Genomic DNA, 27,511 nt, shown 5'->3' on the forward strand with positions numbered 1-27,511 from the left:
CCTATTATTTTTGAAAAAAGACTATTTTTTTTAAAAATGACTTCTAATATATTATATTAATTTTAGATTTATTATTTTGGAATTCAAAAAAGTATTTTGAAACTATTTTTTTATCTTCTAAAAAAACACTTTTTACTTACAAAATACTTCATATTCAAAATTCATGCATAAATAAACACATAAAATGTGAAGATAACTGAGAGATATGAATTCATTTTGTTTCGTAATTCCCTCTTCATGCCACTGATCCGAAGCAGCGTCAATTTTGAAGCAACCACCCATGCGAGCGTGTAAAGACACCACATTCTCAAAAGGACTTTCACCAAACACCTTGTGAGCACAGTTCTAGGGTTCACTCTTTCTTCCTCTCCACCAACAATACCTCAAACCACTCTATCATTTCAATTCACCGATTCTCGTTCCTCGTTAATCCGAATCCAAAATCGCAAGAAGAACATGGGTGTGGGAATATCATTCCTCGTTGCGCTGAAAGCAACAACGTTCTTCCTAATATTCCTGTTCCTGAAGAACCTCGCTTTCACTCTCTTCGCTCTCCCTTTCCTCTACGCTTCGCTCATCTCGTTCCTGGTCTCGATCGCCTCTCACCCTTCAATCGACCTTCCCATGCTTCTTGGAAAAACCACCGACGGAACCTTCCCTCTTTTTTCACTCATAATTTTCAGCCCTTACATCTACTTCGTTCGCGTTTTCTCTGTGCTCCGGAGGCTTCGAAGCGGAGAACCTCCCTACACGCAGGTTCACGACTCTCTCTACGTCGGAGGCTGGCCATCCTCGCCTCGCATGCTGCCACCTGGCGACCCTGCTATTGTTGATTGCACGTGCGAGTTCCCGCGTGTCAAGGACTTCACTGCGGGGTTGCCCTACCGCTGCATTCCCACGTGGGACACGAGGTCGCCTCAACCTGCTGATATTGAATCCGCTGTTAAGTGGGCCTCTCGGCAGAGAGACCTCAACAGACCCATTTTCATTCACTGTGCCTATGGTTAGTGAGCTTTATCAGCTTCTTCAAGTTATATTCATGGTGGATATGAATGCTCTTTAGTATTGCTTTTCTGTTTCTTCTATGTAATCTGCAATGAGAAATGTGCTGTTTTTGTGTAGATAAATTTATTGATAAGTGGTCTTAAGGTAATTGTATTCATTTAGTGTTGTAGTGTAAATCAATTTTTACAGTAAGCAGAAGAGCACTTGTCAAAGTTGTGGGGGGAAAAATTGTGGGAGGGGAGAAAACAATGAGGAGATGTTCTAATAATAGATTTTTAGCTCACCATGTTGTTGGACTTGTCCATTTCAACACAATATAAAAAATACTGTGAGAAAATAATCATACATTACAAGTTTATGGATTCATAAAAACAACTCATTTTTCCGGGATTTTTTTTTTACAAATATACAACTGAAATTGCTAACAAATTTGTTATCCCGAAACGGCTGAAATCTCTATAAGTAATCTTTGTCAAACATGTTCTTTTATGTTAAAATTTAAAACATGTGAGCCACTTTTTCATGTGGTCGACCTTGACTCTTTGTAATGTAACCATTTTAAGTAATCGATTGGTGTTTCCCTTGTATTAGTGTTGCTTCCTTGTCTTTCTTGTGATATATGTCCTGTAAACAGTTTATGCAAATTGCAACACTAAGACCCTGTTTGGATAACAAACTTTTCATTAAGAACTTATGTTCTTACCGGAAATTGAATGCCTTTGGACTGAGTTCTTTGTGGAAAATGTTCTCCAATCTTTAAGTCTGAGTCAAGGTGTTGATCGTAATGAAGATTGAACATAACACCAAATGGAGATCTACTTGTGAAAGATGCTTTGATGTTCAGGTCAGAAAGTGAATATAAGAGAATAAGTAAAAATAAGTATAAGATTGAGATTAAGTTGAAGTTGAAGTCTCCTTGTTGTTGACGTACAAATACGAGATTTGAGAAGTTTATCCAAACAAGATTTGACAGACATTCATAAATCAATTTTGTATTTGTAACTCAATGGTCAATTATATGATAAATGATAATTTATTCTGTTATCTGTTTGTTTTAATTGCTGTTGTCCAAACAAGGGACTTGACTTCAGTAGACTTTTGAAAAAACCCAACGATGAAGGTCATTTGCAATATTCTCTGTCCTCTGAATGGCTTATTGGAATTTAGAAAAGGAAAAGATAGAAGAAGCGTTGGACAAACAGTTAAAAAATGGGACTAATGTAACCAATCAAAGGAAAAACAACTTTCCAATTATGTAAGGTTATAGATATTTGAACCACAGCATCCCGAAAGGAAACATTATAGAACCAGGAGAGGAAAGAATCTGATTACAATAATAATGCATGTTTCCGGTGTTGTATTCTATTTTCATCAATTCTAACTACAAAAGGTTTGACATCGCCAATGGAGTGGCATTCTGCCTCCTTCATGAAGAATAATTTTGGCTTCGTATTGTTCTGGTAGTTTATCTGTCTATGATTGCCAGTGAAGATTGATAAATGCAATTCTTTGGCTCAACAAGAAGAGAGCTGTTAGTTTTGATGTTGAACAAAGTTTTCCAATCACTACGCATAATTATGCGATTGTAGTGTTCTGCATTGGAGTATTAAACTAGGAATAGAATTGACCCAAAGGGGATGTACATTGTTTTAACTAGTGGATTTGGTTCACCTATTTTGAATAGGGGAAATGAAAACTAGGAATAGAATGAAATGTGTCATTCGAAGGCTGAAAAACAAATTCTCACTAAGCTATGAAAAAATATTAAAAGATAAACTGGTTGCTTTGCCGCTCATTATTAGTAGCATTAACATATTCTTTGATGTGTCGCACCCGTCCTTTTAACTGCGTGTTTGTCACTTTGTGGTTGTTCTTCATTATTCCTATCACTACATGAGCTGCAAATATGAAGATATTATTTTTAATTAGGAATATTATTACAGCTGCTATTTTGTCAACGAGGTAGATTACATGAAATTATCAATGTTACCTTTATACTCATTTTAGTTTTTTGTTTTTTGGTGTAAAGGCCATGGAAGAAGTGTAGCAGTTATGTGTGCACTGTTAGTAGCACTAGGCATCACAGAGGATTGGAAGAATGCCGAGAAGCTGATCAAGCAAAAACGACCTTACATCCGGATGAATGCTCTCCATCGCAAGGCCCTTGAAGAATGGTCCAGACACAGATTGTCTGCGCCGAAGAAGTAGATTTTAGACATACATGAGCGTGGGTTCCTCGAGTTAATCTAATTCTTTTGGTCATTTCATGGTGTGATTGTTTTCCATACAGTTTGCAAACGGAGGACTACAGAAACATAGATTATCCTCGTGTCTTTACTTTCTTAGCTTTCTTGTTTTCATGTGAGCCCAAAATCTAATATTTGGTTGCCAATTGTTCTGTAGTCAGCTTCTTCTGCTTTGATCATGTTGAAGCTGATGGGAATAGTGGGATTACATACCATGAGAAGCTGTAACATCAATAGACATCATTTCATTGTGTAATGTCCAAGAACGATGATTCCTAGTGTAGTTTGTTGGTAAATACAAGTCATATTTTATGTCAGTTGTTTTTAGTCTGGAACTATATCAAAATGAAACATTAGTTTGGAAGTGATGCTAGAGTTGGAACAAGAAAGAACAAAATAGAACAAGACGAACCATTTTGTTACCCAACGCATAGAAGTTCAACTTGCTCGTTGCATAAGGAATAGTATTGTTTTCCATGAGTTTTCTATGACACAACATGCAGGAATTTATTATACAACACTTCCAGTCCAATTTTTAATTTTAAATGAAAAACATTGTAGGGTTTCTGATTAAACATGTTCCAAGCAATATTTGATAAGGGTATTTTTTTCCTACATCCCAACAAATTTCTCCCTGCACCCTATCATTTAAAAAAAAACTGTTTTACTTACCAATTACTCTTTTCAAGATTTTCATGAAACATATTTTTCAGAACACATTTTATGAATACTAGAATTATTATTTTGGAAGTAAAAAAAATGTGTTTTGGAATAAAAGTCAAAAAATGTAATATTCTGTAATGATTTTTGTCTTCTGAATTTCTTATTCTAGAAATACCTTTTATGGAATATTCTTTATTTCAGAATCATCTAAAAATATCAAGGATAATTTAGATATTTCAAATAATGTAAGGTGTAGGAAGAAAAATATAGGATGCAGAAGAAATACCATATTGATAAAAGAGGTCTAGTTAATGATCTAGATGATTCTAAAGATGCTTCAAATTTTGTCAACAAAAGATATTTTTAACTTAGGTTGAAAATATATATTGATTCAGACCAACTAAAAGATGTTTTTGATTGAGATTAAGCCGATGATGTTTTAATTAAGATCTGTGTTTTAATTGAGCTCAAGTTTGAAAATACTTCAGTTGAAGCTGATTTGAAGAACACTTAGTTATAGTTGAGCTAAACATACTTTGACCAAAGTTAAGGTGGAATTTTCTTACTAGGTCTAATACATATTGACATTAAACACACAAAACTTTCAAAAAGTAAATATTTAGATTTTTTGTTTGTTTTTATTTTCCCTAATTTTTTTTCCAATATTTTGTAGTTTTTTCTTTCAAACCTAACAAGCACAACAATGTAAAACAAATATACTATTTTCTAATAAAATGATTTTTTTTTAAACATAAGAAAAAATATTTTAAATTTATTATTGCATAAACTTATAATTGTAACCATTTTAGTTTACGTTTTACTTCTAAGAAAACTAAATTTGAGCTAATTTTTATATTAAATGATATACTCCCATATCCCTTTTATATGAATCTTTAGAAAAGTTTGTTCTGGTTATTTTTACAAAAATTATCCACAATTTTAATAGTGTTATTTTTCAAAAATATTCTTCATTAGTGAATATTTTTGTCAATGAACACAGGGATGCAGTAAAGTGATTTTTTTGACTCTTTTGTCAAATAGGGATAAATTTATATTACTTAAAACGCATTAATTAATTAGATTAATAGAGTTAAGAAAATAACTTTGAGAAGTTTAAAAACAATAATTGATTTAGCAAAATTCATTGAATTCCATTAAGTGATTAAACAGATCTACATTAATTAGTAGTAAACTCATTGATTTTCATTAAATGATTAAGGAGATCACGTAGCAGGTGAGATTAACTGATACTTTAGTTTTTAAAATATTGTTATTAGATAAAAAAAAAGAAAATGATATAACACTATCTCTAGCGTTGTATACAATTTTTGATGCGATTGATTTAAAAATAAACGTATATAATAAATGGTAAGTTTGGAATTAAATGATATAAAAAAATAGTAAAATAATAGTATTGAAAGTTGTAATTTAGTTGTATAAAAAATTGTGAGTTGTCAACGTATCATTAACCATAAAAAAAATGATAGTTTGACAACTCTTCGAGTTGTATACAACCCTTTATGTGATGAGTTTACAAATAAATATATATAATAAATGATAAGTAAGTTTGAAATTAAATGATATGAAAAAGTAGTAAAACAATAGTATTACAAATTGTAACGTAGTTGTATAAAAAATATCAGTTGTAAACCCTAAACCTATCATTACCCATAAAAAGAATTGGTTTGGACAAATTCATGAAAGTGAAAACAAGGTAACAACAACATAATCAAGAGAAGATGGGAGAGAAGAAAGTGTTTGGTGTTGTGGTGCTTGTCATGGCTTATGGTTTGGCACTAACAACATTCATCACAGCACAAGTTCCAAGCACATGCAATGGCTATGAACCTTTACTTGTTCAATGTGTGCCTTATCTGGTTATTGATTCATCAAATCCTCCAACTGCACATTGCTGTGAAGGAGCAAGAGTGGCTTTTCAGAGAGCCAACAATTATGAAGCTATAACAAATCTTTGTAGCTGTCTTGTGAATGTTGCACCATATTTATACTTTGGTCTTGATAATTTGGCTAATGTTGCAGCAGCCTGCAACATTCAACTTTCCTTTTCAATGCAACACTGTATATATGGCTAGACTCAAAGTATAAATTCACAATTTTAATATGGTTTTGTGTATTGAGTTCTTAATTTTGAAGGTGGTTGTATCTATAAATGGGTATTCTTCTTTAAGACTTTAAAAAAAATAGGTTTTATAAATAGATAAATATATTCTAAGTTAGGTTATTGGAAAAGAATTTATCATTTATTTCAATAAATATGAATTATGATGAATTATCCTTTATTTGTATTAGAAAGTGAATGTGTGAGAATTTAAATGGACTTAAGAAGAAAATGTGTGTATAAAGTGAGGTTGTTTGGATGAATATATGTAAAGTGAATTTATGGTGAAAGTTTATTGAAATTGGTAAGTTATGTGATGATTGTAAGAAGATATTTTATTTTTTATATGTTTAAGATATAAGTTTAAGAATTTACTCCTATTTTTAAAAATATTTGAAAAATAAAATATAAGGTATTTTTGTGTAAATTTCAGTTATATTATTTTTGGATTGAATAATTATTTTTTTTAAAATACAAGTTTTTTAACATGAAAGAGGTGATATAAATATTTTTTATTACAATATAAACTTTAATATTAGAAATTGTAAGAATATTTTAAAAATAATTTGGAAGACAGTAAAAATAAATATTAAAGAGAGTTAAGTTCTTTAAAGACATAATTTTCATTTTAACAAAATCAAGCTAAAAATGTAATATATATATATATATATAAATTTAAGACAAAAATATAAAAATACAAAATTCTTATTTTTTAAGATAATATTTAAAATTATATAATTTTAAATAATTAAATTACTTTTATAAATTTATAAGATATTATTTTTTTTAAATTATTTCTCCAAAAAATATATTTTATGATAATAAATAAATATTAACATGTTTTACTTTTAGTACAACAATATTATAAAAAAATTAATTCAAAGTCACACTCAATTATGTGAATCAATAATATAGTTTAAACAAAACTAATAGAAATTAAAAAAATTATAATGAGACTATAGAAGGTTAATCCATTATACATAACAAAGCCACACTCAATTATGTGAATCAATAATATAGTTTAAACAAAACTAATAGAAATTAAAAAAATTATAATGAGACTATAGAAGGTTAATCCATTATACACAACGTAATAAAGTCATCATAATCAATCTCAATATATTAAAAAATTTCATCTAATTATAAATTTCACAACAAATAGTTCATAATAGTTCATAATTGATTATGTTCAGCATTCTAAAAACTCTTTAGTTAATTATGATCGTCACACCAAACATATTTTAGTCAAACATATTTTAGTCAAGTGTCTTTCTTACAATAAAAAATATCAATAAAATAAGAGTAACATAATAATATCTTAATATTGTATGTGGATATTATCTCTTTTTTGTTGTTGTTTACAAGAGCGCATCCAGACACGTTAGATGCGTTAATGTTTCTCGATTTAGAGATTCACTATTTTTGTTGTTGTTTACAAGAGCGAATTCAGATACGTCAGACGCGTTAAGGTTTATCGATTTAGGGATTCATTTTTTTTTTTCGTTATTTACAGGAGCGGATCCAGACACGTCAGACGCGTTAATGTTTCTCGATTTAGGGGATTCACTTTTTTTTTCCATGTTGTTTACAGGAGCGGATCCAGACACGTTAATGTTTCTCGTTGTTTACAGGAACAGATCTAGACACGTCAGATACGTTAATGTTTATCGATTTAGAGATGATTATCTCTTTTTTCGTTGTTTACCAAAGCGATTCAAACACTCCAGAGACGCTAATCCTGAGAAATAAATAAACCACTTACACAATTTTACACTCTTTTTTTTTTTTTCTGGGACTATGTCCCAGAAGTCACACCCATCTAAGTGTGACATGCATAGCTAATTGTTCAATTCAACATAGCATTCAGGTTGGAGCCAGGCATTTCCTTAACCTAAACCCATAGAGAGAGTTCTCCTTTTCTGGTATGCATCCTAAACCTTTAACATATAATACTGTTTCAAAACTTTGAAATTCAATAGAGTTTACTTGGTTTATTTATTTACAAGATTTTTTTAGTGCTATTAAAAGGTGTAGTCTTTTTCTTTGCGGCTTCACATTTGTATCTATTCTGACCCCAATTTCAAAGTTATGTGCATGATTGTGACCTAAAAATTATTGGGGCTTCGTTTGATTAATTTTAAGCTGTTAACCATTGTAATTAGGAGACTAATCTTCCATTAAAAGCTTAATCTGACCTAAAAAACATGACCCCACAGGACAATTCAATGAACTTAGGTATTTTGCAAAGGTCACATGAAACATAGGCACAAGTGGTCTTAACTTCCTGCGCCGACTTCATCTCTGACCCACTGAGCGTTCAAAGGGTCACTTTCCCATATCAACCCCAAGCTACCTTTTTTATTTTCATTCCATTGTCCTTATATAAACTCTCTTTCGTACCCTTATTTTCGTTCTCACTTCTACAAAGTCACCCTCGTTGTCATCTCTTGGCCGTAAGTTTCTCTCCCCACTTTTTTGGCTTCTTTTTGCAGTCTCTTTCTTGATTTTGGATTTGGGTTTAACTTGTTGTGTATATAGATTGCATGTTCTTGCTTTTCTATGTTGTGTTTGTGTGTGATGAGGTTTTTGTTTTACTGGGTGGTCTTTTCTTTTCTGTTTGATACACGGATCTTTAGATGTTTTCAATTTTTTTGATCTGCACCCTCTTTCTTATATCCGTGGATATTTTTAATTCTTTGTCAAATTTTCAATATCTGTTGCTGGGAGGAAGAGGGGTTGAGATGGGGATCAGTATGATGATAGAAAGAGAAAACCTTTGCTATGGAAACAAAAAAAGGTGAGTTTTTTGGATGATGTTCACTCTGAGTTTATGATTATTTCATCGTTTTTCTATTTCACCAACAATCCCTAGTATTTTGGGATGCATGCAGCTGATTTGTTTTTCATAATTTAGGCTAACTATGTTTACATGTTTTCAACTTGTCTGCTATAATCCTTGATCTGGGTTCGTTATTGAGAAGCAATTTCCGGCAATATGAGTTACCCTGTATCCTAGAGTGGAGCAAAAGCAAATACAGTTTATTGAACGTTTGAAAAATCTAATACCTACCAATTTTTAGTGCATGATATCCAATCTTGTCATCTTTTCCTGGAAAAAAATCCCAGCTACAAAAGGATATCAGTTATATTTTATATGTGAACTTGAGTAATCAAGGTTGGTACTTGAGTGTGTTGAGTCGTTTTAATGGCAAGTTCTTGAGTTTTTCACTATTTTATAAGCATTCTGATGGCGTTTGGATGTGCTGTGTTTCATTTCTGGGTAAATTGTTTGCTGCTCGTGCTTATACAGATTACTTTAATTTGAAAATAGTTGTTCTATTTAACTTCTAAAACAGTTTTTGTTTACTTTACACATTGCCTTTAGTGGTTTAACACCTTCTCAACTTATCCTCTGAAGTCATCTTTTTAATCACCGAACAGGCCATTAAAAGCAAAAACTGAAGTTGAATTGAAAGAGTGAAAATGCCTTCATAGTTAACAAATAAATTAACTTTTTTAAATTAAAGTTGAGGAGGGTAGGTATTGCAAAGAAGATTTGAGTAGTTAATTGAAAAGGGCCAAAGTATGGAGGGGTTTTTTGTACTTTATCCTTGATTCATTTGCCATTGTTGTTCTAATGTTCAATATATGTTTGAAACGTGTTTCATATATGACTGTTGTGTTGTGCTGCTTAATGAATAATTTTTCAGAATGAGTGACCTTGTTTCACACTGTTGTGTTCTTGTTCTTGTTCCTGTTCAGTTCTATTCTATTCCCACTTATAGTGATTTTCTATGTGGTTAATCATACAAAAACAATTTACCTGTGTTTGGATTCAGGTATAAACATGGCAACTGTGAACATCTCCACCATGAGACTTCCCAGAGCTTCCTTGTCTGGATCTGTGCCAGCAAGGAGATCTTGTGCTCTTTTCAAGAGTCCATCATCTTTCAGTTCTGTGAAGAATGTGTCTAAAGTGTTTGGACTGAAATCATCACCCTTTAGAGTGTCAGCAATGGCAGTGTATAAAGTGAAACTGATTGGACCAGATGGTGAAGAGAATGAATTTGAAGCCCCTGATGACAGTTACATTCTGGATTCAGCTGAAAATGCTGGAGTGGAGCTACCATACTCATGCAGAGCTGGAGCATGCTCCACTTGTGCAGGACAACTGGTTACAGGTGCTGTGGATCAGTCAGATCAATCTTTTCTTGAAGAACAGCAAATGGAGAAGGGTTACCTTCTCACATGTGTCTCATACCCAACATCAGATTGTGTGATTCACACCCACAAGGAGGAAGATCTCTGCTAAGTGATGATGATGTGGTGTCTTTTGTTTATCTCTTAATAAGGCTTATGATCGGTAGATATATATTGTGAAACTCATTTGGTGTTTGTTCAACATTTTTAATGCTTCTAAATTTATGTGGAACTTGTTTAGCCAATAATAAGAACTTGTTTTTAAAGAACTACCTTAACTTAAGTGAATGTTGGGTCCTTTTTAAAATGTCTTAGTTTTTTGTGTTCTGATATGAATGATTATATAACATATAAAAATAGGGTACATATAAAAATACATTTTGAATCTCTTGGAATATAAAAATACATTTTGGATCTCTTGGAATATAAAAATACATTTTGGATCTCTTAAAATATGTTTTCTCAAACGAATCTTTTATGAAACGAATTTTTTATATTGTGGATTTTTTTTTATCTAGAATTGAGATTTTGATTTTTTTTTCTGAATTTTTATTTTTAAAACACAATTTTTTTAATTTATAGGAATGTATTGTTTTCAATTTTAGATTTTCATTTCCAGAATAATTTTGGAAATTTAAAACTACATAGGATAGGATGTGAGTTTAAGGTTTATGGTTTATATGAATTATTTCATTTGTATATTTTTGTGGTTTTTAAGCTATTTAAACCTTTTCCTTTTTCAAAAATGTCTCTTTTTTTTCAATTTCACTGTGAAGTCAGAAGCACGAATTTTGATTATTTTTTTAATAAACACGAGTTCCAATTTTTTTTACATAGAAATCATGCGTGGAAGCACAACTTCCAATTTTTATTTTTTTTCCTTTTTTAGCACTTATTTATTAGTTATTGGCATTCATTAAATACTTATATTTTGTTAATTTTATCTACGGATTTTGCTCATATATATCCTCGATCGTAAACTTACTTTTGGGTGAGTGATATTTTTATCTTTTATAATTATATAATTTGATTTTCTAGATTTGTTAGTGTTTGTTACTAATTCAAATGCTATTTTTTTTTCTTTTGAAAATGTCCCAAATTAAGCATATATTCTACCAAAGTATGTATAATTTTATGTGGATTATTTTTTTTATTTTTACAAGAATTAAAACATAAACCCAAAAATCAGACTACCCACATTTTAAATGCACACAAGTGAATAAAAAAATCATAATTTGTGTTTGATAAAATATTCTTAAACCAGTTTTGCTAGAAACTAGACGAAAAAGTACTCAAAATAAACTCTGAAATTAAACAAAAATGTTTTGAGATGAATATCAAACTCAGAAGTCTACTCGAACTTCGAAAATTCGGAAGTAATTCAAATGAAGCAACGTAATTTCAAAAATTTAATTGTGTCAATTAAAAAAGAATTTTCAAAATGTAATTAATGATTATGAAGCAAGATTCAACATACTTTCCAACTATATATAATTTATAATTTTAAAATTTTATTTTGGACGTCTTTTTTATGTTTAGAAGTTGAGTGAACATGGAGTTTTTCACAAATTCTTAGAGTACTCTCATATATTTTTCTTATATTTATATATATTTTTTTAAGTATGGTAGGGTGTGATGTATTTTTTTTTTTCATTTTTAAGTAATAAACATTGGTGGTTAAAGTAAGTTTTGTGGTATTTTGATGGGTGGGGGTTATTGTGTTTTTGTTTGATTTTTTTTACAACGAATATTCTCATCAATCCTCTCACGTAGTTTAGATAATGGAATTGTTATCTCAAACATGCTGCGATTGGAAGAGAAGCAAGAGATACAAATGTAACTAGAATTATTTAAAAATGTGAGATTATGTTTCACGTAAGATTATTAATTTTTTTTAAAAAGATTAAAACTCATTTTTCATTAAAGTAGAGAAAGAATTTAACAAAGTTTATTTATAAGATGTTAATTTTTATGTTGTACTCGTCTAAACGACATTGAGGTGGATTTTTTTTTATATATTTAAAGATTTTAAAATTAAGTATTTTGTTAATTAATATTTTAAAGAAATTTTCTCAAATTAGTACTCCTAGACAACATTAAGGTGGATTTTTTTATTTATTTTAAAGATATTTAAATTAAGTTTTTCGTTAATTAATATTTTAAAGAATTTTTCCCAAACAAAATTTGTCTCGAAGAATAATAAGTTCTCAATTAATAATTCTTACTCTATTAAAGCATCTTAAAAGAGGCACTAACAATTTATTTATTACTCAAGAAAAATGAAAAAAAAAGGAAGATTGGAGCAACAAGAAAAATAAGAAAGAAAGAAATATAAACATAAATAAATAAATAAATAAAAAAGAAAGTGCATTGAGGTATTAGTTTCCCGCCAAACGAAAAAGCAATCGTTTAAGGTTCCCGCTCTATTCCTTATTACGCGCACTCTTCCTTTCAAATTGCATTTCTCACTCTCTCTCTCTCAAACCACGAACACAGAAGCAAAGGGTTTCTTCCAATTATTCAAAGGTTCACTCTTCCGTCAATTTTGTTCTTTTGAGTTTTTTTATATTTAGAAGTTTATTCACTAATTTGCCTTAACTTTAGGGTTTGGGTGATCCATTCTATGCAACACCCATGTTCATTTTTTGTGCACTCAACATGTTTGTGAAAATTCCTTTTCAACAGTTAACACTTTCAACGCTTGCTGTGATGTGATTATTTGTGCTGGGTCGAAAATTGAGAGTAGTTTATTTTTTTCAGATTATTTAATCATTATTACCCTGCAAGAGAATAAAACATTTGTTTAAGCTTCACCTCACCTGCAAAGCTTGATTTCCCCCCCTTTTTGTTTCAGGCCATGGACACGTCAAATCCTGCTGTATTTGTAAATGCTCAGTTGATTCCCAACTTTATAGGGAAGAGAATAAGAACAGTGGTTCAGGTGAATCAATGTGGTGGTGGGATTGCCACAGCAAAATCCACTGATGATTCTCAATTAACAATAAAAGGGTTGCCACAAGTCCCCATTATGAATTTTATTGAGGTCATTGGTATTGCGGAAAGTAGCAACTCTATTGATGCCGAAATATGGACTGACTTTGGCAACACATTTGGTACGAAACATTACAATTTAGAACTTTTCTCACTTATTGTCAATTGATATATTCGTTTTTATCTTCTCAAAATAGGAAACGAGAGTCACTTGAAGTAAATGTTTCTCCAAACATGTTTTTTGTGCAAATTTAAAACCCAAATTAGATTTATTTGGCGATTGCTCTCTTCCTCTACCATTGGCTCTATACATACTAAAATCAGAAACTGTTTAGCATTTCTATTTTTCTAATGTTCTGTCCCTACTCATTTGTGTTGGTTTTGATATGGCACTCTCTGTAGATACCAACTCTTTTAATCAGTTGTGCCAACTAGCAAATGGTGAATTCAAAGGCCTCTTTCTCTAGGGAGATCAGAGAATGCTGACTCAGCAACTGGATGACGGTTGAAGATTTTGTTTTTCATGCTAAAGCATCCGTTTACATGTATATCTAGGAATTATGTTTGAGTTTATGGAATCCCCAGAATGGCCGAGTACACATACTCTCTTCAAACTGTTACATGTTTTTAAATCTTCTTTAACTTATGTCTCGTGTTATATGTCTAGTTTTGCTTACGTCTGCAACTGTCTCCAGTGTCTTCAATTACACTCCAATGAAAAAGGTATTTGTTTCATTTAGACTATTTTACTCTTCACCTAACTAAAATATATTGGATATCTTACCTTGTTCACACATGTCCATTGTTATATTTTTTGAATACTGTGTAGATTTACTCTATTCTATAGATTATTTACTTTGTTTGTTGAGCACCTCTATAGCTTATTAGCAATAGTTTTGGTCTCTACTTTAATAATTCAAGATCACTCTCTTTGAATTTTCAAAGCTCAAAATTTTAGACCTCAACTCACAGCACTTCAAAATTTATGATAAAATAGAATTAGAGTATTGTTCATAGTTGGTGCTTTTATTGGATGCATTCTTCTAAGTGCATCATAAACTTCCTTTTCTGAATAAAAAGGCTTTCCAATCACTTGGTGTGTTTTAGAGTTAGTCTTTCATGAGCAAATGTAGCTACTTGAATGCTAGAAGGATATGAAAATGTCGAAATATCCTAATAGTTAGTAACTTGTTATCACATGGTCAATGTCTTCTGCAGTTTTATCCCCAATATTTGGTATTTTTATCTCCATGATTCAGCTAAGTGGTTCGAGATCTTTGTCTTCAGCATATCTCTTCTTTTACCAGCCAAGCATCTAGCTTTCTTGACACCTCACATGAGTTTTACATCTATCAAGGAATAAGAAGTGATTCAAACCATTTCATAGTTTCTTTGTATTGAGAATACTGAAAGTATCATCTTCCCCTTTCATCAAGATAAGTTCCCACACACTTTTCTGATAAGAATAAAAGTATCAGGAAGGATAAAAGTAAAAGAAATTATGAGACTTCGTATATAAAAAGGTATATTATATACTTATGCCATTACCTCATTATATAAAGAGATACTCTATTTGTTTTTTTTTCATCTTTTAATTAGATAATTTTATTCTTTAATAAATAAAAATAATTTATTTATTTAATAAAATAAATAGTTGAATATTTTAATTTCAAAATAATTAAATAATTTTTAAAAAGTAACAACTACATAATTCTTTTGATACTATTTTTACAAAATTATATGTACATATAATTATTAATTTGTATTATTATTATTTATTTCTTAATTAATTGGTCATAAAAAATAATAAATTATAAAAATTGTGAATTTTCCGCTTTAGAACTTGCATTTCTTACATTTTTTTATTAGATTCGTAGTTTTCTGATTTGTCATGGTTGGCGTATATTCATCACCCAAGTGTTTTTTAAAATGATTTCTTTAACTTTAGCAAGATTTGAAAAATTAAAAAGGCAAAGACTTTGATTCATTTAGTCTTCGAATAATAGAGTTTGAAAAATTGTGTTTATAAAATTATTTATACTTGTTTCTATAATTTTGTCATGATTGTAGATAATGTAATATTTTTTACCTTTTTTTCAAATATTTAATTGATTAGAAAAAGAATAATTTGACACATCTAAAAATTACTCCCATATATAATAACCAACTTCAATAATATATATTAACATTTTAAATTAAACATAAATAAATATTTTTATCTTTTAATAGTATGAAATGAATGTATTTTATGTTTGGATGCTGACACAATGACCCAGTGACTTTCTTTTCACCTGTTTGGCCTTAATGCTATTCTCACAAAAGGACTTTCAAGGAATCTTCCTTTCCAAACATTCCTCAGCTTTCTCTCTAACCTTTTTTTTGTCACTTCACGTAATTCAAATGGAATACAAAATTATTTAACTGTAATTAAATTAATATTAGTTAACTAATCATTCTTTTGGCTTAAAAAAGGAGAGTACTATTGATTTATCACTGGTTATTTAAATTTTGTGCAAATTTACTATTGGATCCAAACAATCCTTATATAAAACCGTTCCTTATATGGTACTTTTTAAAGATTGCATAACTCATTTTAAATTTTTATGAATGTATCACTGAGAAAAAAATTCTTAAAATTCTTAAATCCCATGTAATAGGATTAAAGAGGGTTATAATCAACAGTGATGTTATTGAAAGAAACTAAAAAAGGTATTGAAAATAAGTGGTAGTGAAATAGTGAAGTTTGTAGATCTACCAAATCAGTGTTTTTGTCTTATTCTTCTTAATTCAAAAACTATGTCCAACATGAATGCGACATTGCTGGAGATTTCATACCATTACAGCTAAAAGCAACTCAGATTAACACACATTTCACGTGAAAACATGTAACAAATTATTATTAATTGGATTTAGAGTGTTATATACATGTGTGTGTGTTTGTGACTTTCATCATAGCAATTTTTTTTATTCAACTTTATAAAATTTAGATTATCTCTTCTCTAATAATTCAACCTCTCATTGTTTATCATTTCATCAAATGATCTGAGCCTTAGTCATACACATGGTTTTTAAAACCCCATTGACAAAAAAAAAACACTTCCTCTCTCTTATTATATTTACTTCCTTTTAAATCTCATCTATTTTTTAAAATTGATCACACTTTTTTACTACATACTTGAAGATAAGTTTTTTGTGTGTAAAATATCATTTTAATTTTATAATAATATCTAGGTTAGAGATGATGTGATTACAATTGCTAAATTCTTATGTTATTGAATTGTGTTAGTAAATAGTGGGGTATAGACTATGAAGTTCAGACCCTCCTCTTAAATGTTGTGTCGGTGACACCGACACTCGTATGACACCGGTAAGATACGTATCTGTGAAGATTCTAATTCAAAAAGTATTTGTTAGATTTTTGACAATTCTAGTACGGTTCTAACACAATTTTAAAAAGGAAAAACACAAAATTGTTATTATGATTATAAAAATAAGAAACAAATCTTTGTGAACCAGTCATGAAAAACATCTTTCTACTCCAAAAAATAATCTGAAACATATTTGTGCACATAAATCTTTATTGTCAATTTATATAATTCATAATTATATAATATATAGATCCGTGTTCTCGTGATCTATATTTTAGAGATTTTACGTGTCCGTGTCATATCAGTATTAGTGTCTATGTATAAAGATAAAATACTAATTAATGGACTTTTTGTTTTTATAAAGCAAAAAATAGTAATTTTAATTTGATAAGAGCAAGTATGAAGAAGAAAAAAAATGTGTTATGAGCTTGGGTGTGACACGTAACGATGGTGGTTGAAATTTGTAATCAGTGTTGAGATGAGAGAGTGATTTGATGAGAGATTCGTGATTTAACATTTGGATTTTGGACCACAAACTCTACTTTACTTTCTTATATAAATTAAAAGGTTCACAGTGAAGCCACTTTCTTCAAAAGATAAGGCCAAACTTTGCTTTGTAATATATTCTTAATTCTTAATTCTCAAAATCATTCATTTTAACCTGCAACCACCTCCTCATCCTGCACAATCACTCTCACCCACAAACCATTTTTCATTTTCATATAAAAAAGAATCATCTTTGGTAGGTTTCTTGCTAAACCTACAAATGGGTTTCAGAGGATTAGGATTTTCTCTTCTCATCTTCTTCTGCCTCATTGCTCTTACTCCAGCATATTCCCTTCACAACACCTTCTCTTCAGGTACTGTCATCTCTTTTAAGCAACTGTGCATACACTCAAATTTATATACAGCATTTTATGTTTTCACTCATGTCCAATCAAAACTGAAGTTTTAGTTCCATAAAATTCACATTGATTATCAGAGTGAAAACTTTGATTTCATTGAAAAATAGTAAAAATAACACTTATTGTTGTGTCTAAGTGCTTTTTTTGTATATTTTTTCTTCACTTCAGAAACAGATATGAATTCATATATTAGTGTATTTCAGTTAGTAGCTATGCCATGGTGTTCATCTTACAAAGAGTAGGATATTAATTATATCAAGATTGTGGAAAAGGAGCTTAATAATAATATGATGAGGTTCACATTCATTTAATAGAATTATTAGTATTACTATTATTACAGGGTAATCATGCTGAGTTTTCTAATTGTCGAACTTCTGATGATTTAGTATAGTGATAGTTTGATTCTATTACAGTCCTTCTTCCCTAAACCGTACCATCTTCTTTTCTTTCTGTGAATAGACTATTACCTTTTCAGTGGTCCTTGTCTCCCACTATCAGAAATCTCAGATGCTATAATAACCTTTTGCTGAAAGTCCATTGCAGGACAAAGAATATGAATTTCAGTACAGGTCGGTTAGAAAAGAAAAATATACTTTTGAAAGATGTCTCCGTCTTTCATTGTTAGTGGACTTTTGGAGGTATCCAATACCAAATTAAGAACTCACTTTGGATTACTTGTCTGCTTACAAATCTTTAACTAGTATGAGGAAGTGAATGGATTTATTACCCTTATTTTCTTACAGCAGCCTGAGTGAGATTTCTATGTGAAGGGGTCCCAAGGTTACAATTTAAGAGGAGTCTCCAAACCTATATAGGGCTCCACTTTGCAGTCAATAATTTAACAAAAATGTGAATATCAGTCATTATATAGCACTAACATTTACCAGTGGAATGTGTGTGCATGTCTTTGTAATAATAGACCACGTCATTTTCTTCTGCAATTCTCATTTGGGAAGGGTTTATAATCCTTTTTTCTTACATAGAAATTATGCAGAAGAGTAAGTTGGAACGTAAGGTACTATATGGACGTAAGATAGAAGGAGGTGCTGGTCACTCACACGGAAATGGAAATTCAGGATCACCTGAAACACGAGGAGGAGGTGCAGCAGTTATACCTGTTTATACAGCAGGTGCTGCAAACAGAAATAACCAACATCATGGTGCTGCAAGCTGCAACCTTAACAAAATCGGATTTTCCAATATGCTTATGATAGTCCTGATCTATCCTCTCATACTGTCATTTTTGTTGATATAGAAAGCTCAAAAATGGTTCATTGTATATTTTGTAACAACTGTTACAGGTTCTTTCAAGGAATAGTGTTTGATGATCTAGTGATGTATTTTCTTTAGTTTGAATCTGTGACGCAATGTATGCTAAAGTGTATCTGTTTCTTATGAACAAAACTTTATTCTGATTGCAAGAAATATATTCAGTGCGCAAAATATCTAACAAAGCACTTACAAAGACCATAGACTTTTGAGAATCTGTACCAAAAAGAAAGGTTTACAGATTCAGTGTGGGTGGACAGGACCAGGTTGACTCAATTATATGCCTATATGAAATTGCAGGTCTAAACTTTATTAATAGTATAGGTAAAGGAAAATGTACAGAATATTAACTTCCCTTAAATGTCCCTCCACTTGAAAAGAATGGTACATGGCTAAATACAAATTCTCTTTCAAATGTAAGAGTTTCTATCCTAACTATATATTTTTGCCATTTACTATATTCTTTTATCAGAGTGAAACAAAAGACAAACCAATAGAACAAGTGGGTTGATTTTAAAGAAAAGGCTGCAACTGAAAGCAAAGTCTTACTTTGCTCCTAGCACATTAAAAATATATTACCATTTTCTGGAATCTAAGAGTATATAAAAGTTGTTTACAAGAGCTTCTTATCATAGAAGCTAATGTCAATTTCAGAAATTTGAATGTATTTTTTAAAATTGAACAAAGTTCCTTGTATAAAAAACAATTTTCTTCCATTTGAAAAACTGATGTTTGTAAAACTCACATTAAAATATTACTTATATTATTAAGAACTCATGCAAAGAGTTTTCATTGAAAATGTTCAAAACAAATAGTGTTTGCATGTTGAGTGTAAGCATTTTAAACTAAACACAATCTATTGTTTGCTATCTTGCTTTGCACAAAGGGGAACACAGGCGATTTTAGTAATGATCATCCAAATAAAAGGTGTATTCAATCAAAATCACTACTGCCAATTCCTTGAAGAAACTCTAGATTTTAAAGTAGAGGGCCAGATACCCATGTAGGCCTGTTGGGGAGAAATGGTATCCCCACAGGAATTTTGCCAGGGGAGCTTAATAGAGGACATTTTGAGTCATATCAATAGAAATAAATGTTTAATACGACGGTTGCAATTTCAAATCAATAGATAAGTATACTAATTTAAATTTATATACTACCCAAGACAGATCTTGTTAGAGTGAAGTATCATCCAAGAAAGTCTATATACAGACAATGTTAACCAAAGATGAAATTGGAATGTTCACATGGCTAGAAATGACTGGAATAACGCAAAGAGGGGACAGTGTTTAAGCATCAGTTTTAGAAATTAGTGAGGTGCTCAAGTTTACGAGCCTGAAAAAACCTACAGCGTCCTTTACCACTTGATTCTACTTCTTCACTTCTCCTCTTGGATGTGGAGAAAAAACCCACATTGCTTAATTTCAATTGTCGCTTGCCATTACTATTACTTCCACCACCGCCATCTTCATCCAAATTGTCAGACTCCCTGTAAACAATTACAAGTGTTAATGAAGACTGATAAGCATAAATAATTTGGAACATAAAAACAGAAAAGGGAAAGATGTTTTCGCCCATATCCAGGGTGGGTGGCCGTGCAATTGAATCAAATTTCATCCAAATCATAGGTATGAATTATGATGCGAGGCAATAAATCATTCTTTTCAAAGGATTAAGCTATCAAATTTCAAAAGGGGAAGCCAAAGGGGTTGTGTTTCGACAGAGTTTACCAAAGGCCAGGAGTTATGAGTCTTCCTATCCACTTCGTAATTAAATTAAAGCAAAAGGTATAAAGGACTTGTGCACTCTTTATGCTTCAAGCTCAAAATTCACGTGAAACATTAAACAACAGCTAACACCTTAGGCTTTTAGGAGATTGCTAATACTGGTAGCAAGTAAACCTTGAAGCCTTTAAAACAAAAAATAGTACTCTATTGGAAGATAAGATACGAAAGAAATTTAAAGTAAATGATAGTCAGAACAGGTTTTAGTTTGTAAGTTGAACCCAACATCTGAGTTAGGTAAGTATGGTTGATACAAATAGCACCTAGCAGTATGTTAGCATTATTCCTGAATGATCCAGTGTAGTCAGGTAGGCTAAGTTCAAGAACGCAAATGGAAGGTGTCACAGTATATGAAAAATTCTTATCATATCATACTTCACTCATTCCGAATCATCTCTTAAAATTGGTTACCATATTTCCTTATCTAATGATTTGTTTCCTGTATAGTAAGGATTAGTGCTCTAAGGCATAAACTAATAATTCGTCTCGATTAGCAGCACTCATTATGAATCAACCTCTGTATGAAAAAATCTTAGTCACTGAAGGGCGTATAATGACTAAATTTAAGTTTTTATGGGACTAAAACAAAAGAAACACAGTAAAAATAGGGGTCAAAGATATTACAGAGACTATAACTTCTTTTTTTCATGCAGGAACTAATTGTTGAGTGTCACTTATAGTGACCAAATGACTAATTTGACCATAGTCTTAAGTGTCACATTGCAATTCATATACATCACACCATACCAAGGTAGTACCAATTTAAAAAGTATTTAGTCTCTTTTATCACCTCTTCCTTCCTCTAAACCTAGAACCCCATAATTCATGTCAAAAATTGATATGGTGAATGCATTAACATATATTAATCAGAAGAGGCTAGGGAATCGTGTGCTCTAAAGTTAAAGATTTCCCCAAGGCTTAAGAAAGGAAGTTTACCATAACACTTGTGCTACATCTTTAAAATAAGAGTTGCAGGTTCCCCAACTAAATCTAACCAATGTTGGAAATCCAAAGATATGATGTTTGTGATCCTCTAGCCAATCCTTGGTTTTGGGGTCTATACAAATGAAAACACAAGAGATTTATTGTAAGTACAATGTTAATCGGAATGATAGATACTGCAACATGTGATAGAATACACAGCTTTCTCACCTCCAGGATATCCAGAGCCAAAGTTCCTCTGCATGTTTTCAGCAGTCTCATCAAGTACCCATTCTCTTAAAGCACGGTCCCTTGTGACCTGAAAGATTGGATTAAGGTTATAAGTAGGCTATGGAACTTCAACCCTGGAAATTTTATAAAGGAAACCGATACCTTTGCAACTATGCTTGCACCACTAACAACGGGGTAAAGGCTATCAGCCTTCTTTGCAACCACAAATTTGATGGATGGAAAATTTTTAGACAGCTTCATTTCATACTTCCCTGGATCTCCAACTGTATCTATATACACCTGTAATAAAACAAATTGTGTGTTTCTCGCATCAGTAATTAAATTACCATATTCTTAATATCAACCCTATACACTTAAAAATAACATGTTTTAACAGACTCTCTTTCGGTAATTCCATCACATAAGAAAAGAAACTAACATCCGGTGCCAATTGAAAGTGAAAGTCATGAATAAGAGCGTGTTTGAAAGAACATTCAGTCGAAGATAACCAACATCTTTCTCAATATATCAACATACTAGCTCGTCAGCATTTTGCACTGAAAAACAGCAATCCGAAAAACACAGAAAAGAGGTGGCATGGGCACCAGCCTTATTGAACCTCAAATCATTTGAGCAATAGATGAATCAGCTAAAATAAAATGGGGAAGGTTTTAACCTCAGTTAGAAGCACTCCCATTTTTAGTACCCTATCAACGAGACCCATGGCAGAGTCATGTGAAATCTCATTCAAGTTTATCTTATTCCTGTCAAAATCACAACAACAAAGACTAGTCAGTAAATAGAAGAAAAAAAAAACATGAAATAGGAATGAATAAGCTCAATCGATTTACTTCTTAAGCATTTTAGCGGATAGTTCCCGTGGGTCAATGACATCTACAGCCCATCCAATAGACTCATTGGTCTTTAAAGTTTCAAACAACTCTTCCCTCTTCTCTTCCTTCAGTGTCTTAGAATCTGCACCAACAGAATTGCAATGGTGAAACCTCCAATTTCAATGGATTGAACTACTAAGTGGAAGTACTAACAAATCTTAAAAAAATCCTTCCAATAATATATGATATATAGAACAAAATAATAACAATTTGGCATGGTGTGGTACCTGCAAAACTCAATGTGGCTAGGGTTTTCATATAGGAGTGAGCACAGTATAAGCAACCATAAACCATGGGTCCTGAAACGAATTCCAAAATATGTTAAAAGAAAGAGAAAAACATTTGGAGAATGGAAAAATGAAAAAGGGAATGCGAACCTAAAACAGGGCCTCTTCCAGCCTCGTCGATTCCCATGGCGCAAGGCTTGGATGCCCATTGCGGAAGAATTTTGGATCCCATTTTTTCCTTTGTCTACAGTGAAGTGAAAATTGAAAGAAAGCAGAAAAAAAAAAGCTTTTGAGAAAGGGTGAATTGTGAAGAAACCTTTGATTTTTTGTTTCCCGCCACAACAAGCAATTAGGGTTTCCCTTTTTGGTTTTACCACCCTTTTCATCCATATACTCATTAGTTAATAACTATTTTCTTATTATCTAATTATTTTTTTTTTTAAATAAAGTAAGAATATTTTGCTTGAATTCCATTTTCATAGCTAAAAAAATTGACATTTCAAGTATCAATTTAATAACTTTTAGTGCATTATTGAATACTAAACTTGTTAAATTTATATTAAACGACTCTGTTAAGATTTTTTATTTTGTGTTTAAATAGTGAAGTATTAAATTTTTTTTTATGAGCTTACTTTGTGTGACATATACAAGTCTTAATCATTTTATGGTACATGTCAAACTCATAAATGCTCACTTTTATAATTATCGAGAATTTACATTGATTCATAAGGAGATCTAGCAATATTCTGTCAACATCAATATTTTTAAAAATGTGTTGAAAGTTGTTTCACACTGACAATTTTTTTAAGAAGGCGAGATGTCAGTATTGTAGAGTCAATCAGATGTATTAGGCTATGTGCTTTGCACAAAAGGTGAAAGAAAGTTGTCTGTCTGAATCTGTGAATCTCGTGTTCCAAAAGTGTTGTCATAAAAGTCACACACATTTAATGCTCAATCAATAATATTTTATGTGTTTTTTGGCAACTTCAAAGCATACTCACATGAAACATATAAGAAGCAATAACACAACAAAACCATTAGTTTGACACATAATAGCTGTAAATGTTTTTGCAACCATTCTTTACTTTCCATCCATGTATAAAGAACATTTTTATGAACAAAAAAAAGACTGATGAAACTCTTGCAATAAGAAAAACAAAGCTCTTATTCATAAACAATCTTTAGTCTTGTAGTTATAAGAAAGAACATTGTTAGTGTTTGTAGTTATCTACGTAAGAGTACACACTTTTTGTATGGGTGTAGTAAGACATAATCTTTATTTCTAGATGATCTCTAATAATAATCATCATCATCATAAAATGATTACTAAGTTGATTTGGTCTAGTGGCTATAGTTTCTTCCATGTATTCATTGGTTGGTTCATTTTCTTCATGTATCAAAATGATAATATTAAATTTAATAAATATAATAATACTAAATAATAATATTATTAATTACTGATGAATTTAACAGATTTATGTATGTCGATAAATACCAAATCTTGGCATTACCAACGAATTTTAACTGTCAATAAAATCAATTTTTGTCTGTAGTGAAATTTTTAGATTACTCTCCCCTTCAAATTTAGTTAATAGTGGTTAGTTTATAAAGAATACTCAATTTTAGTCAAGAGTGAATATCGCTCAATTAATACTTTGTCTTAGCCAAAAGTGATATATAGTTGTTCAAGAGTACTTGATCTTAGTCAATAATGGTTACATTTCAAACAATACACATCATTTTAGCCATAAGTAGTTGCTTCCAAATAATACACATCATTTTAATTGATTAATGTCTAAATAATACTTACTTGTATTTTTCACAACATTACCATATTTAATAAAATTTGATCGTATTATTTAAGGACTAGACTTAATCTGGATTATCAATAAACTAATATAAAATTTATTATTAGTCTCAAGTAGATAATTTTGAGAAAACAATATTTGACAAAATATTTTGATATTGTATCTATCATGTAAACCCTAAACTTCATATATTATAACTATTATCAGAAGTTTTGTAAAAAATATTGAAAAAATGTTAAAAGTTGAAGATTGTCCAATTCTTTTTAAATTAGAATTTGGTTTATTTTGAAATAATAGTTACATTTAAACCTTATAAATCGATCAAATCTACTTTATTTACCCTCATCAACATAAAAAAAATAAAAAATAAGTACTTACCAGCTACAAACAATGATTTAAAATTTAAAATAAGGGTTACAGGCTTAAATATTATGAGATCTAAGTATTTGAATGAACAAAAAGTATTGTGTTGAGTGTGCAAGATAGTTCAATTGGCAATTGTGACCTATAACACTTTTTGTCAATAGAATTTTAATGTTTTCTTCATAGAATTTCAATTTCCACTCATAATAATTGAATTACTTTCTAAGTTATTTATCTAAACACCTTATACTTCAATCTAACCACTCTTTTGAATTATCCATCTAAACATACCAATGTAAGTATTCTCAACATTTTGCTACTAAATAAACTATAATAATAAAATAACCAATTAAGCAAAATTTTAAAAAATATGTATAATTTAAAGCTACAAAAAAACTTAATATGACAGTAATATACATACATATTCCTTCTCACCTGAGAAACCCTGTTGATTTTAAAATTTAGAATGATAAAAAATGATATTAAATTTAAAATATCATATTTTTTGTAATCAGACAACTAAAAACTATTATTTTAAAATTTTAACCTGACAAAAATAAGAAATGAAATTATTTTTTCATATTTATTCATGACCTTCCTACTACACTTTCTGTCATGAGATTCCTTCAAAGGATTTTAATTTCAGAAGTTGATATAGTTACAGTGATGGATAGTAAACTGTCACCAAAAAATCAAGTTTTTAACTCTCATTTGAAAGTCTTCCAAAATCATTTTTTTTACATATTAATAGTAGTATTTGAGTAAGAGAATTCTTAATTTGAATGTTCTGTAAATGTCTGTACCATCATTAAAACTTTATAGATGAACTTTATAGGTAAAACAGACTACTACTTTGACTAGAGTATTCCATAAGCTAATAATAAATGATAATTGCGGGTTTCAAAGTGCACCAATGAACATGAGTGGATGAGTTAAAGCTATGATAGTGTTGAAGGCCTAAACATCAAACTACAAACTACAACTTGTTCCCTTCCAAGAATCCTTGTCTTGAGAATTGTACACACTTCACCTCATTTGATTGGATCACAGCATGCAAGGATTTTACTTGCAATATATATTGGAGTTATGTATTGTAAAATTTGCATATAGATTTTCATCTTCAGATCATGGCTTCTCATATTGGTCAAGGAAGTGCAACCATACCAATCCACTTTTTCAAGATTATTCTTGAAACTAATGTTGAAAGGATAGTAAGTATTGTTACTAGTATCTGATGTATCTGCATGAGATGTTTCATATTGTTTTCTTTTTCTTGTTTAATTTGGAATAGATCACACTTTCATAACATGCAATGTAGGATTGATTAGAACAGAAAAAAAGGTTAGATTATTTGTTTGCATGTTTATGATAGACACATGAACATTGTATAGGATACTGATAATTGTTTGTTTGCAGAAACTACCCAACAAGTTCACAAATAGATATGGGGGTTCTTTGCCAAATCCAGTGTCTCTTAGGGCTTCAGACTTCAAGGAATGGGTGGTGTATTGGACAGAAAATAATGGTGAGGTTTGGTTTGAAAAGGGTTGGAAAGAGTTTGCTGAAAACTATTCCTTAAGTTATGGATATTTTGTGGTGTTCAAGTACAGTGGAACCTCCCAAATTGATGTACTCATACTTGATAAAAGTGCCCTAGAGTTAGATTGTTTGTCTTCTGCTAATGCATCAGTTAACCCCGTGAATGCAACCGAGAAGGAGCAAAATGCAAGACCAGTGGCATCATCAATGGTTTCTTCTCATCAAGTGTTTGAAGAAACTCTGATGTGTAATATGGAAAGGGACTCCACTGTACAACCAGTGCATGCTGATAAGGGTGTTCCTTCTGATAAAGGGATGCATGTTCAACCATTAATCAAGTCACAAAGTATGTTATTCACCAAAATATCTCTAGTGCACCTAAAATATTTGACAAAATGAATATACTTTAACATGGTCAAATTCAAGAGGGGTCTAAAATTTCAAAAGGGTTGTGACTTATTCTATTTCTGCATTTCACAGGTGTGAATCCAACTCAGAGTGGAAAATGTTTGAATCTGCCGAGAACACTAAAAGCTCGAAAAATAAGCGAAAGATTTAAATCAAAACATCCCTATTTCACTCTTGTGATAGAGCCTTCTAACTTAGAAGAAAATGCTTCGGTAAATCTTAATATGAAGTCATTGTTTGACCAGTTTATTATAGGTATTATGAGTTTCTTTCTCACTGTTGTTTGTTGCTTTACACAGAAATATGTGCCCAAGTTTTTGGATAACATGAACTGCGAGAAGAATGTGGTGTTGCAGATGGCTAATAGGTCCTCGTATGCTTGGTATGTGAAGTTACTCAGTGGTGGTGACAGATATGATAGGTTCTGTTCTGGTTGGTCTATCTTTGCAAAAGAGAGTAAATTGGAAGTTGGTGACATTTGTATCTTTGAGTTGGTTGAACCTGCAGGTCCACTGCTTCGAGTTCATGTTTTCAGAAGCTAGTTATGTTCATGTTTTCAAAAGCTATAGCT

At 30.9% G+C, this 27,511-nt stretch overlaps 7 protein-coding genes across 7 annotated transcripts; 6 read left to right on the forward strand and 1 right to left on the reverse strand.

The window, feature by feature from the left end:
• Nucleotides 1–296: 296 nt before the first annotated feature.
• Nucleotides 297–3,568, forward strand: LOC137828356 (uncharacterized). Its single transcript, XM_068634887.2, has 2 exons — nucleotides 297–1,003; nucleotides 3,035–3,568. Exons 1-2 carry the CDS (start codon nucleotides 457–459, stop codon nucleotides 3,211–3,213), a joined length of 726 nt encoding a protein of 241 aa, XP_068490988.1. The 5' UTR covers nucleotides 297–456; the 3' UTR covers nucleotides 3,214–3,568.
• Nucleotides 3,569–5,653: 2,085 nt separating this feature from the next.
• LOC137827951 (uncharacterized) lies at nucleotides 5,654–6,007 on the forward strand. Its single transcript, XM_068634332.2, has one exon. The coding sequence runs from the start codon at nucleotides 5,654–5,656 to the stop codon at nucleotides 6,005–6,007; it is 354 nt and encodes a 117-aa protein (XP_068490433.2).
• A 2,436-nt stretch (nucleotides 6,008–8,443) lies between these two features.
• On the forward strand, nucleotides 8,444–10,502 carry LOC137830543 (ferredoxin, root R-B1). Its single transcript, XM_068637961.2, has 2 exons — nucleotides 8,444–8,486; nucleotides 9,873–10,502. The coding sequence occupies exon 2, from the start codon at nucleotides 9,881–9,883 to the stop codon at nucleotides 10,343–10,345; it is 465 nt and encodes a 154-aa protein (XP_068494062.1). The 5' UTR covers nucleotides 8,444–8,486; nucleotides 9,873–9,880; the 3' UTR covers nucleotides 10,346–10,502.
• Nucleotides 10,503–12,627: 2,125 nt separating this feature from the next.
• On the forward strand, nucleotides 12,628–14,016 carry LOC137828972 (replication protein A 14 kDa subunit B). Its single transcript, XM_068635759.2, has 3 exons — nucleotides 12,628–12,759; nucleotides 13,088–13,346; nucleotides 13,627–14,016. Exons 2-3 carry the CDS (start codon nucleotides 13,091–13,093, stop codon nucleotides 13,689–13,691), a joined length of 321 nt encoding a protein of 106 aa, XP_068491860.2. The 5' UTR covers nucleotides 12,628–12,759; nucleotides 13,088–13,090; the 3' UTR covers nucleotides 13,692–14,016.
• Nucleotides 14,017–17,217: 3,201 nt separating this feature from the next.
• LOC137830544 (uncharacterized) lies at nucleotides 17,218–18,922 on the forward strand. Its single transcript, XM_068637962.2, has 2 exons — nucleotides 17,218–17,452; nucleotides 18,481–18,922. Exons 1-2 carry the CDS (start codon nucleotides 17,359–17,361, stop codon nucleotides 18,750–18,752), a joined length of 366 nt encoding a protein of 121 aa, XP_068494063.1. The 5' UTR covers nucleotides 17,218–17,358; the 3' UTR covers nucleotides 18,753–18,922.
• Nucleotides 18,923–19,854: 932 nt separating this feature from the next.
• Nucleotides 19,855–23,201, reverse strand: LOC137830545 (Polynucleotidyl transferase, ribonuclease H-like superfamily protein). The gene is made up of 8 exons (XM_068637964.2): nucleotides 22,973–23,201; nucleotides 22,823–22,894; nucleotides 22,554–22,677; nucleotides 22,379–22,466; nucleotides 21,865–22,002; nucleotides 21,703–21,790; nucleotides 21,487–21,607; nucleotides 19,855–20,255 (listed from the first exon to the last, which is right to left on the reverse strand). Exons 1-8 carry the CDS (start codon nucleotides 23,052–23,054, stop codon nucleotides 20,069–20,071), a joined length of 900 nt encoding a protein of 299 aa, XP_068494065.2. The 5' UTR covers nucleotides 23,055–23,201; the 3' UTR covers nucleotides 19,855–20,068.
• A 2,919-nt stretch (nucleotides 23,202–26,120) lies between these two features.
• On the forward strand, nucleotides 26,121–27,511 carry LOC137827952 (B3 domain-containing transcription factor VRN1). Its single transcript, XM_090305432.1, has 4 exons — nucleotides 26,121–26,204; nucleotides 26,410–26,915; nucleotides 27,011–27,152; nucleotides 27,240–27,511. The coding sequence occupies exons 1-4, from the start codon at nucleotides 26,121–26,123 to the stop codon at nucleotides 27,480–27,482; spliced, it is 975 nt and encodes a 324-aa protein (XP_090161558.1). The 3' UTR covers nucleotides 27,483–27,511.

This window comes from Phaseolus vulgaris, chromosome 7 (genome assembly GCF_051622355.1).
Source record: "Phaseolus vulgaris cultivar YP4 chromosome 7, ASM5162235v1, whole genome shotgun sequence".
Taxonomy (NCBI): domain Eukaryota; kingdom Viridiplantae; phylum Streptophyta; class Magnoliopsida; order Fabales; family Fabaceae; genus Phaseolus; species Phaseolus vulgaris.

Coding starts and splice junctions, on each gene's coding strand:
- LOC137830543 (XM_068637961.2), top strand. CDS start 9,881: ATGGCAACTGTGAACATCTCCACCATGAGACTTCCCAGAGCTTCCTTG.
- LOC137827951 (XM_068634332.2), top strand. CDS start 5,654: ATGGGAGAGAAGAAAGTGTTTGGTGTTGTGGTGCTTGTCATGGCTTAT.
- LOC137827952 (XM_090305432.1), top strand. CDS start 26,121: ATGGCTTCTCATATTGGTCAAGGAAGTGCAACCATACCAATCCACTTT. Junction 26,205..26,409: donor AAACTAATGTTGAAAGGATA/GTAAGTATTGTT, acceptor GTTTGTTTGCAG/AAACTACCCAACAAGTTCAC. Junction 26,916..27,010: donor ATATCTCTAGTGCACCTAAA/ATATTTGACAAA, acceptor TCTGCATTTCAC/AGGTGTGAATCCAACTCAGA.
- LOC137828356 (XM_068634887.2), top strand. CDS start 457: ATGGGTGTGGGAATATCATTCCTCGTTGCGCTGAAAGCAACAACGTTC. Junction 1,004..3,034: donor TTTCATTCACTGTGCCTATG/GTTAGTGAGCTT, acceptor TTTGGTGTAAAG/GCCATGGAAGAAGTGTAGCA.
- LOC137830545 (XM_068637964.2), bottom strand. CDS start 23,054: ATGGGATCCAAAATTCTTCCGCAATGGGCATCCAAGCCTTGCGCCATG. Junction 22,895..22,972: donor TGGAAGAGGCCCTGTTTTAG/GTTCGCATTCCC, acceptor AATTCGTTTCAG/GACCCATGGTTTATGGTTGC. Junction 21,791..21,864: donor GTGCAAGCATAGTTGCAAAG/GTATCGGTTTCC, acceptor CCAATCTTTCAG/GTCACAAGGGACCGTGCTTT.
- LOC137830544 (XM_068637962.2), top strand. CDS start 17,359: ATGGGTTTCAGAGGATTAGGATTTTCTCTTCTCATCTTCTTCTGCCTC. Junction 17,453..18,480: donor TCACAACACCTTCTCTTCAG/GTACTGTCATCT, acceptor TTTCTTACATAG/AAATTATGCAGAAGAGTAAG.
- LOC137828972 (XM_068635759.2), top strand. CDS start 13,091: ATGGACACGTCAAATCCTGCTGTATTTGTAAATGCTCAGTTGATTCCC. Junction 13,347..13,626: donor TGACTTTGGCAACACATTTG/GTACGAAACATT, acceptor CACTCTCTGTAG/ATACCAACTCTTTTAATCAG.